Source organism: Podarcis pityusensis (assembly GCF_964106645.2).
Source record: "Podarcis pityusensis genome assembly, chromosome: 12".
NCBI lineage: Eukaryota > Metazoa > Chordata > Lepidosauria > Squamata > Lacertidae > Podarcis > Podarcis pityusensis.
In genome coordinates, this window is record NC_138037.1 from 19365089 (window position 1) to 19378187 (window position 13099).

The 13099-nt window shown below is 45.5% G+C and overlaps 1 protein-coding gene across 10 annotated transcripts in view; it reads left to right on the forward strand.

Moving 5' to 3' along the window:
* ARHGAP12 (Rho GTPase activating protein 12) overlaps nucleotides 1-13099 on the forward strand; it is a 69578-nt gene that overhangs the window by 24206 nt on the left and 32273 nt on the right. For all 10 annotated transcript variants that reach the window (XM_080975285.1, XM_080975288.1, XM_080975283.1 and 7 more), the window contains exon 3: nucleotides 5764-6027. In XM_080975285.1, the coding sequence (XP_080831411.1) occupies nucleotides 5764-6027 (264 nt within the window). The remainder of the gene's footprint in view (nucleotides 1-5763; nucleotides 6028-13099) is intronic.

Here is a 13099-nt window from a genome sequence, read left to right on the forward strand (position 1 = left end):
ACCCAGAAATAGTACCTTGGGTTAAGAACTTTGCTTCAGGATGAGAACAGAAATTGTGCTCCAGTGGTGCGGTAGCAGCGGGGGGCCCCATTAGCTAAAGTGGTGCTTCAGGTTAAGAACAGTTTCAGGTTAAGAATGGACCTCCAGAAAGAATTAAGTTCTTAACCCGAGGTACCACTGTAAAGCTTCCTTTAAGGAAGTAACTAATACTTTTTATTTTTTATTTTTTGCTGAAATAATAGACAGATCAGATCAATTGGATGGGGAAATATCCTTAAGGCTGGAATGTGTAATTTGGATATTTTTCTGCAACACATTTGAATGCTGAAGTTTTTTCGTTGCAATTTGCTACTTGATAGTATGCAGAGATCCCATGCATTTTCAGTGAGAATTTGTATTTTGTAAGCCCTTTAATGAGTTGCCGTGCTGCTTTATTATCCTATTACAGTTTTTAAATGAGAATGTTCTCCAAAGAGTTGCTGTTCTAGCTGATCCTCTGAATGCTGAGTGTGGTTTTATAATTGAGCCACGTGAATGTGTGTGAATGTTAAGGTACCCAATAATTGCTTTGTCAGCTGTAAACTATTCTTGCCGTCTCAGCTATGGGGCACTGTTGGTTGAGGCATTTCCTTACTGATGAGGGCTAAAGGATCGATGATGCACAGCATTTTATTTTATTATTAGTAAAGTGACTTTACACTAAGCCCTCACAAGATGTTTGCTTATATCTGTTTGTTTTAAAGATAAAATACAAAGTGACTCATTTTAGCAAATCCGATGACGTAGTTCTGTAAAATACTGCTGCTGAGGAAGCTAGTGACTTTAAAATAGAGGCTGTGATTAGTTTGTTTGCTTATTTTTCATACTTATAGCCCACCCTTCTCTAAATGCCCCTAGGGCAGCTTACAAAAAGCAACACAATTAAAGTAAGTTCAATATACATACAAATAAAAATAAAACCACAAAAACAACCATTAGATGAGTGGTCAGGGGTTTCACACAACCACCTTTAATTACCCTTACATTTCTTGGCTAATTAGACTAAATGATCCTTAGTCTTCACTGTATATATTTGATTCACTGACCTTTATATTTTACAGCAGGGGTGGGGAACCAATTTAACAACTGAGCACACATAAGTATAACATCAATTATTATATAATGTATGGAATTACTATAAAACAATCTTACTAGTTTGGCATCAAGTATAGCAGTACCTTCAGTTCTGTACAGAATTGAACTTGGAACCATCTGCATGCACAGCATCATCTCTACTAGTGAGTTATGATAATTTCACCCTGTGACTAGAGTCTTCAGAGAAGGCTGGAGTCAAGTGCTGTTGGGGCAGCAAGATGCTAAACACAAACTAGGAGAAACCCACTTAGTCTCTTGCTTAGAATGCCTTCATGGCTGGACACATCATGCCCAGAGGGAGAGGGAGAATGTTGCTAGAATGGTTTCTGTTTGGGAGGCATTTTAATTAGATTAAAGTCTTAATTGGCTGATGCTTGCAGCTTAGCATAATGCATATGAAATATTTTAAATCATGCAGATTGGCTTGTGTTTAAAAGATGAACCAGACATTACTCTTAATATGTTTCTCATGATACTGCCTTCTCCATTAGGATGAGAAAAGTTGTGCCCGTAAATCAAATAAAGTATTTTTGTAGGAACTGAAGCATGTCTTGAAATTCATTGAGCTATCCTACTGTGAGTAAGGCTAGGGGCTGCTCTTTCAGAGGTTTCACACTGGAAGAGGAGGCTCCACTTCCTTCTGAGCGTTTGGTGACTGTAGGGCGTACTTGGATCTGTCAGGCTTTCCCTAAACCTCTGGATAAGGTAGCGCAAGATTTTCTTACTTTGAAACTTCTTACCCTAAGATGTTTAAGCAAAAATATAGTAAGTATTCCTGTGACTTCGTTTGTATTAGTTGAAATGGGACCAAGATGCAAGGATTTGTTTTCTCCTACTCTCTTCCTTTGTGATTCTTTTTATATTCATGGATAGATATGATTGGGGTTTCTTTCTGGGAGGTTCGCTTCATAACCTGGTTCACACATTGCCTTTAACCATAGTTAGAATAAACTTAACTTGGATTCCACTGCTAGATTTGTTTTTCTGTTTTTTGGTCAAACTATGGCTCGTTTCCTGGCAGGACCAAGGGAGGGGTGAAACATCTGCGACTTCCAGTAGCATACACCAGAACACTGCTAATAATATTAAATAATTAAATTATGTTCATTAATTGTAAAAAAAAGCTATAAAATGCATTTTTAAATCATGTTAAACCAAAGTTATTTAGGTATGGTTTAATATGATGTGTAAACTGGGCTATTGTTTCACTTTCTCAAAGGACAGAATAGAAATTAATCTATTCAGGTTTGCTTCATCTTTTGCTAGAATAGAAGATAGAGGAAAAGCTAACTAGGTTAAACTGGTTTTGGTTCGTTAGCTCTACATCACTAAATATCATCGTGTGTGTGTGTGTGTGTGTGTGTGTGTGTGTGTAACTTCTGTGTTTTGTGTAGCATTATGTGAAGGAATGAAGCACCACAGAAGACTGGCCCCATATTGCTCAGGAGTAAATGGTGTATTAAGTGGTCCAGGTTTGCTAAGAAATGCATTACAGATATTTCAAACATCTGGGGTCCACAGCAACACCATTGGCCCAGAAGGGCTAAAAAAACAACCTCAAACTAAAATTATTTAAAGCACATGGAGCATATAAAAATAGGTGGTTTGGAAAGCAATTAACAGAATTAGTGTTCAGTTAATATACAGGTATTGGGCGCCACAGTGACATCTAGTGGGCAGTCTCTTGCTTGTTAAGAGTTTTTAAAGAAATAGCGAATTTGAAGTGTTTTGTTTGCTGTATCATTAGCAAGCTTTTCAACATGTGCAGTCTAACTTAAATAAATCAGATCCAAGTATTAGGAAAAGTTTTGCTCAGTGAATGGTTTGTTAGAACCTGAATCTACAGAGTAGTTAAACCTACGTTGGTGCAGATCCCATCAGTAACCTGGATGGATGCCACTGGGAATCCAATTTAAGAGTAATATATAAGTATAATAATCAAAACATAGAGTGTTCTTACGATTGATGAAATGTAGGTAGTATTTCAGAATTTAGAAGTACCAGATGACTTTGTGGGCTTGATGGAGCTGAAAATATGTTGTGCCTTCTTGTTGGGCTTACTGTAGTGACTTAGACAGAGCTGTGTAAATAAGAGTGGACATACAAATTGGTGTGGGATACATTTGGAAATGGCTACTGGACATAATGGTTAATAAATGAATCTTGCTGTTCAGAATTGGGGCCTTCCAGTTACTATTGCTAAAGACAAATAGGACATTTCCTCTCTCAGAAACCTTTCTTTATAATTAAATGTCCTGTGGATATTATATTTCCCTGTTGACATTAGCATGGTGTAGTATCTTTTTCAAAGAACGAGCAAATATACTAGTTTGTTAATGCAGCACAACCCTATGCATATTTACTCAGCACTTACTCCCACTGAGTTCAATGGGACTTAACCCCTGATAGATGTGTGTAGAATTGCCACCTAAAAGATAAAGCACTAGAGATTATAATTTAATTAGCCTAAAGACACGCTCACTTTTATGGTGTGTTTTTTTTTATTTAGAACCAAGAATAAACTCCAGCTGTGCTAATTTCAACACTCAGAAGTTGTGCTGTATCAGTGAACACACCTAACATCTGCATACATGGAAATTGTGATTGCACAGTTCAAGGGACATTGTGCTGAAGAGAGGGAGCTGTGGTAAAGGTTAAGATAAAATCTCCAGTTAACCACATCCCTGGCTGTTATGGTTGCTGCAGGCCTCTTGGGTGCGTCCTTATGCAACCCCTAATCTACCTGCTATAAAACTTACATAAAACGATTAAGCTGAAATGAATAACCTGACATATTAAATCTGCATCCCATGCTGGCCTAATATTGGCCACTAATATAAAACATGCACAAAACAGACTCTGACTTTGGTAGAAACGGAACTGCTTTACAGATCATGGGTTTATGCAATTGCACTGCTTTGGTGTGGAATAAATATGCAGCACTGTTCAACATTGTTTCCTCTGCAAGTATTAAGCGAAAACAAATATCTATAAGTGACAGATAAGCAAAATCTCACACCACCGGTAGGAACTAAAAACCCCTACTTCTGATATCTTGTGGTTCTGGGGATTCATTTATAATAAAGTGATGAGTCATGTACAAACTCCAAGAGCATCCTTAACCAGCACCATGCAAAGTTCATTCTGTGGGTTGCAGCTTTTGTTGCACTGGATATTCCTTGGTACAGTGGATTTAGGTGTGCCTAAGTTTAGATTGGATATCTACTAGCTTGTAGTGTACAGCAGATGAAATGAACAGGGTTTTTTATAGCATATTCTTCACATTTTCATAGAACCTTCTATGACCGTGCATGGTTTATTATGCTTCAGTTTTGCCTGAAAAAGAAGGATGTTGATTCCTGTATGTTTTGAATTCTTGGGATATACAGTGGTAGAATCTGCTTTAATTTTTGAGGGTAGGTGGGAGAATTCTTCCTGTGAAACCTGTGGAGGTTTTTGAGCCTTTATAGAGAACTATTCCCTGTATTATATTTGTCTTTGCCATGTTTTTTAAACCCTTGACTTTGACTCCTGAATTTGAATTTGTGACCTTTGGATGAAGAATGATGGGGAATTTTGTTGATGTCATTGCTTGGCTATTCACTGTACATGTGTACAGTCATTCCTCATGTTACGGACGCTTCAGGTTACGTGTTTTCGGGTTATGGACCACGGGAAACCCGGAAACCAGAATGGATTACTTCTGGGTTTTGGCGCATGTGTAGAAGTGCTAAATTGCTCTTTGCGCATGTGCAGAAGTGCCAAATCATGCCAGCGCCTGCGCAAATGCGGCGCTTCAGGATGCGAACGCTGCGGGTTGAGGACGTGCCTCCATCACGGATTACATCTGCAACCTGAGGTTCCACTGTATAAAGTTATAATGATCCTTCTGGCTCAATTTCAGCTATGACAAGTCTTCTAGAAATCCCCCCCCCCCAATTCATGTAGCAACTTACTCTGCACAAAGGCTAGTGGTGTTAGCCCTAGTGCTCTAGGCTAAGCTGTTGCATTCCGTTTTTTCTCTTGTCCAAAACTTCAGCTCAAAGCAGACCAATTCAGGACGATGTGGGCATCTTCAGAGCATGCCATGGAGCACCCAGCCCCTTCCAGTTTGCTTTTTTGAAATTGAGTGACTAGTTTTGTTTGTTTTGATTGATTGATTGATTGGAGGGTCATTTCCTTTGAGGTGGGGAGGGGTTGCCTTTTTCATGGTTGTCAGTTTTGGTACAAGAGTGCTGCATGTTGTTTTGAAGAAACCGTTCTGAGCATTGGCTGGTTTTTCTTCTGTGAAATGGATATTTTGTAGATCTCCAAATAATGCCCCTGTACTCCAAAAGGATGAAGGCCTCTGTCTAACACTATTTAGATATAGTGTATGTACTGCACTTGGAACCTTTGGGTTGAAGAGAAGAATGCAGATTTAACTAAATCTCAGCCTCTTTAAATCCACTGGTTACCTTTTTCTTTTTTAGCAGCTTCAGTTTATTTGGCTGTTAAGTGTTGTAAAAATGTCTTGTGATGAGATATTCTTTGGCGTTTAACACATATTCTGATGTACACATTTTGCTGCAAAGCTCTCAATGTTACTATCATAATATTTTAAGTAAAATGCAATTTCTTTTGTTGCAGCCAATCACACCACCAAGCCAAGGAAGGCCAGATTCACCAGTTTATGCTAATTTACAAGAACTGAAAATATCTCAGTCTGCACTCCCACCTTTACCTACAAGCCCTCCAATCCAAATTAATGGGGAATGGGAGACCCACAAAGATACTACAGGACGCTGTTACTATTACAACAAAGGAACACAAGAGAGAACCTGGAAACCTCCACGTTTCACTCGGGATCCAAGCATAAGTAAAGCAGACTCTGTGAATCAAGTAGATCAAGAGGTAAGTTTAATTGATGCTAACAGCATCCAGCAATGGTGGACAAACTTCAGTTAAAGAAACCCAACCAACCAGTGGTTTTAATTTCCCCACCTCAGTTATGGAACCACTCATTGAGCTTTTTGTTTTAGTTTATTGAGGAGGATATCAGAGCCAAGTCTAATCAAATGGTCCTTGCTTAAAAGTCACGCAACAGAAGCGCTTGACCCTATTTTTCCCCCTTTAGGGAGCATCCCATCCTAGCCTGCAGTGGTGACACATGTTTTCTCAGACCTTGTTCACATGTTGTGGGAAACAAATGGCTTACTGGGACTGCATGAATGCGTGGGTTCACAGTGAGGAGCTCCTATCTGAGCTAAGCCAAAGTTTGGCTTAGTATGTCATCTGGAGAGAGAGGTTAATCTCTCTTCTCACCAACCACCATCTTGTCCACAGCTCCTGGTTAGCAAGGAAAGAACGGAACTGTTAGTTTTGGTTTGGATGACACACTAAGCAAAACCTTAGCTTAGCTTTTCGCAAGAGAGGACTTAAAAAGACCCCAGAGGATCAAAGCAACTGGGATCTCTTCTGTGGGAGCACTCATGTTTGCACAGTCCCAGTTAGTTATAGTTTGGCTTACAGTAATGTATAAACTAAACCATAATGTAGTAAGAGCAGGGGAAAACCCTTCCCAGTTTTATTGACGGTTACATCTTTAACATGTTATTACTGCAAGAGCTTCTTGGTTTCCTTCTCCATGGTCACTATGACTTTGAATTAGCTTCTTATGTCTAGTAGTATGTGTGGGTCTTTGCCAGATACTCTAAAAGCAATTTTTAGTGTTGTGACTGATGTGTCTTAACATTAGCAAAAATAACAGAAGGCCTTAATTCTAATGAAATGTGTCTGTGTGTCCAGTCAATGTTTATGGGCTTGTTGGCAGAGGAAATATTGACAGGCATATGGAAAGCAAAAGGGAAGATGTGGAACTGAGAGAAAAGATCTGTTAATAGCTTGGGGGGAGGGGGAATGTAAAAAGTATATTTATTGTTTAGAGCATTATTACTTTTGTGTGTATCCATGTGTGTGATACTTTTTCTTGCGCTTGTTTTAAGGTGGCATACACTTGCCTTCCCCAGTTTTATTGACTGACATTTCTGCCTCTTCATTGTTTGTTGGGTTGGATTACTGGTATGTCATCTGATAATTTTAAAATAATTAAGCATTTTTAGTTTTGTTACCTTAGATTTAACAACATTAACTGATATCTTAAACCTAAGTTAACAAAATAAAGTTATTGAGGGTCTTTAATAAGAGATGTGATTCTCCTTGAATTAGATTTTATGTATTCATTACACGTTTTTGGAGTGCTCAGAACATCTTTCAAAATGTTTCAGGGTTCAACTGGATTTTTTTTTTTTAAATCCCTAAAATTGAGAATAAATTATAACCATTTCACTAAGTATCTGATTTTTCCCCCCCTGAAATGCCTTACCGGATATAGATTTTTTAAAAATTAAAATGTATTTATATGCTGCTTTTACATCATTGTGCTCAAAGCGGCTCACAGAGTGAAGACATATCAATCTTTGTATACAACAAATGTACAAATTTGTAAACATTTCATAAATTGACATTTGTGTATACATTAGCTATAGTTAACAAACAAAAGTTTTTCCCCTAAATGTATCAGTTATTTTGAAATCTAGAACAATTATCACAAAACAAATACTTTTAGTTATCAAACCTTTCATTGATTCATATAATTAAAAATATAAAACAGCAAAATGCATAGATATCAAAATACAGTGGTACCTCGCAAGACGAAAAACTCGCAAGACGAAAGGGTTTTCGTTTTTTGAGTTGCTTCGCAAGACGAATTTCCCTATGGGCTTGCTTCGCAAGACGAAAACGTCTTGCGAGTTTGTTTCCTTTTAAAAAAAACCGTTAATACCCGTTAAAACCGTGCTTCGCAAGACGAAAAATTCGCAAGACGAAAAAACTCGCAGAACGAATTAATTTCGTCTTGCGAGGCACCACTGTATTAAGCTTTTAAATAAATTACGTTCATCTATCAAAGCAGCAGCATTTCACTAAGTCAGCAGAAATTCTAGGTACATTAAATTCAGTTAAGATAAGAGCAGCAGAACACTTAACATTCTTTAGAGGTTCAGTAGTATGAAATTTTGAGGGGTTGCTTGATTTTTTTCAGAATTGTTAAATGAATGTCCTGCTTGTAGTGGTCGCTCTTCATATTTCAATTTCACTTGAAATTTTGATTGTGCCATATGTAAAAGGTAAAGGGACCCCTGACTGTTAGGTCCAGTCGAGGACGACTCTGGGGTTGCGGCGCTCATCTCACTTTACTGGCTGAGGGAGCCTGCGTTTTGTCCGCAGACAGCTTCTGGGTCATGTGGCCAGCATGACTAAGCCACTTCTGGCTAACCACAGCAGTGTACGGAAACGCCATTTACCTTCCTGCCGGAGCGGTACCTATTTATCTACTTGCACTTGACGTGCTCTCAAACTGCTAGGTTGGCAGGAGTGCCATATGTAGATCTAGATAAAAATAGAGATATATATTCAGGCCTATTCCCAATGCTCCCCAGTGTAGAATTTTCCTTTTTCACACCTTCTGCATACTGTGTTAACTTCTTCATAGCTACCCATTATGACACCAAGGTCTTATTCCTGTCAGTCACTGGCAATTTAGATCCCATTAGCATATATGTGAAATTACGATTCTTTTTGTCCCAATGTGCCTATTTTCCATTTGCTATTTTGCTGCTCGGTCACTCAGTTTAAATGTATCTTTTTGGAGTTCCCAGCAAACACTTTTTGTTTTAACCTCTTCTATCAGTTGGGTATCGTCATCAGAACAGCCCTGCTGACCAACAACCCTTCTAGTCATGCGTCTCACAGTGGCCAACCAGGCCCCTATCACCAGCCAGGTTGACTACCTCACTACACATCCCTAGCACTAGATAATTTATGAACAAGTTAAAAAGCACAGGTCGAAACACAGAACCCTGGGGCATTGCACTTACTATCCCTCTGGTGGGGGAACTGTCCATTTCTGCTTGCTGAGCAGTGAACATTTGCAGGGAAAAATCGATAGGAAGACAGAATGATAAATATTAAATGTTTATAGATCACACTTTTCATAAACATACTACATACCGTATTTTTCGCTCTATAGGACGCACTTTTTTCCCTTCAAAAATGAAGGGAAAATGTGTGTGCGTCCTATGGAGCGAAGACGCCATAGCCCCGCGACCCTCTCCCGGCTGGAGAGGTGACGGGCAGCTATGGCAAGAGCCTCAATAGCCGCCCGTCACCTCTCCAGCCGGGAGATGGTCGTGGGGGGCTGCTTTAGCCCCGCGCACGCTCTCCCGGCTGGAGAGGTGACGGGCGGCTATGGCAAGAGCCTCAATAGCCGCCCGTCACCTCTCCAGCCGGGAGAGGGTCGCGGGGGGCTGCTTTAGCCCTGCGCGCGCTCTCCTGGCTGGAGAGGTGACGGGCGGCTATGGCAGGAGCTTCTATAGCCGCCCGTCACCTCTCCAGCCGGGAGAGCGCGCGCGGGCACCCCGCGACCCTCTCCCGGCTGGAGAGGTGACGGGCGGCTATTGAGGCTCTTGCCATAGCCGCCCGTCACCTCTCCAGCCGGGAGAGGGTCGCAGGGCTGCTGGAGAGGTGATGGGCGGCTATAGAAGCTCCTGCCATAGCCGCCCGTCACCTCTCCAGCCGGGAGAGGGTCGTGGGGGGCTGCTTTAGCCCCGCGCGCGCTCTCCCGGCTGGAGAGGTGACGGGCGGCTATGGCAAGAGCCTCAATAGCCGCCCGTCACCTCTCCAGCCGGGAGAGGGTCGCGGGGGGCTGCTTTAGCCCTGCGCGCGCTCTCCCGGCTGGAGAGGTGACGGGCGGCTATGGCAGGAGCTTCTATAGCCGCCCGTCACCTCTCCAGCCGGGAGAGCGCGCGCGGGCACCCCGCGACCCTCTCCCGGCTGGAGAGGTGACGGGCGGCTATTGAGGCTCTTGCCATAGCCGCCCGTCACCTCTCCAGCTGGGAGAGGGTCGCAGGGCTGCTGGAGAGGTGATGGGCGGCTATAGAAGCTCCTGCCATAGCCGCCCGTCACCTCTCCAGCCGGGAGAGGGTCGTGGGGGGCTGCTTTAGCCCCGCGCGCGCTCTCCCGGCTGGAGAGGTGACGGGCGGCTATGGCAAGAGCCTCAATAGCCGCCCGTCACCTCTCCAGCCAGGAGAGGGTCGCGGGGGGCTGCTTTAGCCCTGCGCGCGCTCTCCCGGCTGGAGAGGTGACGGGCGGCTATGGCAGGAGCTTCTATAGCCGCCCGTCACCTCTCCAGCCAGGAGAGGGTCGCGGGGGGCTGCTTTAGCCCTGCGCGCGCTCTCCCGGCTGGAGAGGTGACGGGCGGCTATGGCAGGAGCTTCTATAGCCGCCCGTCACCTCTCCAGCCAGGAGAGGGTCGCGGGGGGCTGCTTTAGCCCTGCGCGCGCTCTCCCGGCTGGAGAGGTGACGGGCGGCTATGGCAGGAGCTTCTATAGCCGCCCGTCACCTCTCCAGCCAGGAGAGGGTCGCAGGGGGCTGCTTTAGCCCCGCGCGCGCTCTCCCGGCTGGAGAGGTGACGGGCGGCTATGGCAAGAGCCTCAATAGCCGCCCGTCACCTCTCCAGCCAGGAGAGGGTCGCGGGGGGCTGCTTTAGCCCCGCGCGCGCTCTCCCGGCTGGAGAGGTGACGGGCGGCTATGGCAGGAGCTTCTATAGCCGCCCGTCACCTCTCCAGCCGGGAGAGCGCGCGCGGACACCCCGCGACCCTCTCCCGGCTGGAGAGGTGACGGGCGGCTATTGAGGCTCTTGCCATAGCCGCCCGTCACCTCTCCAGCCGGGAGAGGGTCGCAGGGCTGCTGGAGAGGTGATGGGCGGCTATAGAAGCTCCTGCCATAGCCGCCCGTCACCTCTCCAGCCGGGAGAGGGTCGTGGGGGGCTGCTTTAGCCCCGCGCACGCTCTCCCGGCTGGAGAGGTGACGGGCGGCTATGGCAAGAGCCTCAATAGCCGCCCGTCACCTCTCCAGCCAGGAGAGGGTCGCGGGGGGCTGCTTTAGCCCTGCGCGCGCTCTCCCGGCTGGAGAGGTGACGGGCGGCTATGGCAGGAGCTTCTATAGCCGCCCGTCACCTCTCCAGCCGGGAGAGCGCGCGCGGGCACCCCGCGACCCTCTCCCAGCTGGAGAGGTGACGGGCGGCTATTGAGGCTCCTGCCATAGCCGCCCGTCACCTCTCCAGCCGGGAGAGCGCGCGCGCGGGGCTGCTGGAGAGGTGACTGGCGGCTATAGAAGCTCCTGCCATAGCCGCCCGTCACCTCTCCAGCCGGGAGAGCGCGCGTGGGGCTGCTGGAGAGGTGACCGGCGGCTATAGAAGCTCTTGCCATAGCCGCCCGTCACCTCTCCAGCCGGGAGAGCGCGCGTGGGGCTGCTGGAGAGGTGACGGGCGGCTATAGAAGCTCCTGCCATAGCCGCCCGTCACCTCTCCAGCCGGGAGAGCGCGCGTGGGGCTGCTGGAGAGGTGACGGGCGGCTATAGAAGCTCCTGCCATAGCCGCCCGTCACCTCTCCAGCCGGGAGAGGGTCGCGGGGGGGCTGCTTTAGCCCCGCGCGCGCTCTCCCGGCTGGAGAGGTGACGGGCGGCTATGGCAAGAGCCTCAATAGCCGCCCGTCACCTCTCCAGCCAGGAGAGGGTCGCAGGGGGCTGCTTTAGCCCCGCGCGCGCTCTCCCGGCTGGAGAGGTGACAGGCGGCTATGGCAGGAGCCTCTCTGCTGCGCCTTTCCGCTGCTCCCTGACCTGCTCTTTGGGGCTGGTGGTGGGCTTCCCCCCGCCAGCCCCAAAGAGCAGGTCGAAATGAACCTGAAGCCTGGAGAGCGAGAGGGGTCAGTGCACACCGCCCCCTCTCGCTCTCCAGGCTTCCAAGGTAGCCGCCTGAACGCACCTTAAACGGCACCTTGTTTTAGAGCGGGAAAACAAGAGGGGGAAAGTTCTCCCCCTCTCTGCGCAGCGCCTCCTGCCACTTCGCTGAAGGGGCGCTGGGCAGAGAGGGGGAGAAATTTTTTTTCTTGTTCTCCCCCCTCTAAAACAAAGTGCGTCCTATTGTCCGGTGCGTCCTATGGTGCGAAAAATACGGTACATGCATAATTTTATTTGTATGCTGCCTTCCCACAGGTCAAACAATGCTCAAGGCAGCTTACAACATTAAAAGAATGCATAACTATAACATTTAAAAAATATACAACCAAACTGAACAATTTTCACATAAATCACAGGGTCTAAGATAAAGATATAATAAACCAACAGCAATAACCCCACCAAACAATACCCCAGCCCAAGGGTATATCCCCAACATATGGTATACAATGTACAAAATTACAGTAACTTTGATAAAAGCTTGTTGGGGAAAAGAAATTCCTGTTTCAAAGGACTTTCTGAGTAATGGATTTCAATAGATGTCTGAAAGTAGGCAAGCCTCTACTGGCAGGGAGTTACACAGGTCTCAGGACCTGCCACAGGAAAGACACAGTCCTTCGTAAAGGCCAACTGAACCTCATAGGTGTGAAGAACCCACCAGAAGTTCCCTATCAGAGGATCTCAATTATTAAGGTGGAACATAAGGAATCAAGCAGTACTTGGGGGGCTTAAAGTGCTCTGGGCCAAAGTTGCTTAGGGGTTTGTGAGTTGACACAGGCACATTTGTCCCTGACCCAGTAGTGATTGGCAGGCAGCGCAGTTCTCTCAACAAGTTGCCAGTAATCTGCAGGCTGGTTGTTGCACTGTGCCCAAGCTGGAGCTTCCAGATTAGATACTCCCATCCACTGCCTATTACCTGCAAGTGCCCACCTGCAACCACATTCTCATCAGAGCTCATGTGGATCTTCTTTTTTTGCCTCAGACTTCAGTAGGACGTGTATTGTTCCTCTAATGTAATCTCAGCTAAAATTATTCTTTTTCAACTTTGAAATGCCCAAAAGGCATGTGAGTCTCACCTGACTAATCTCTTCCAAAAGCTTTCTGTTCAGTAATAACCTGACCTTTTCCCTTG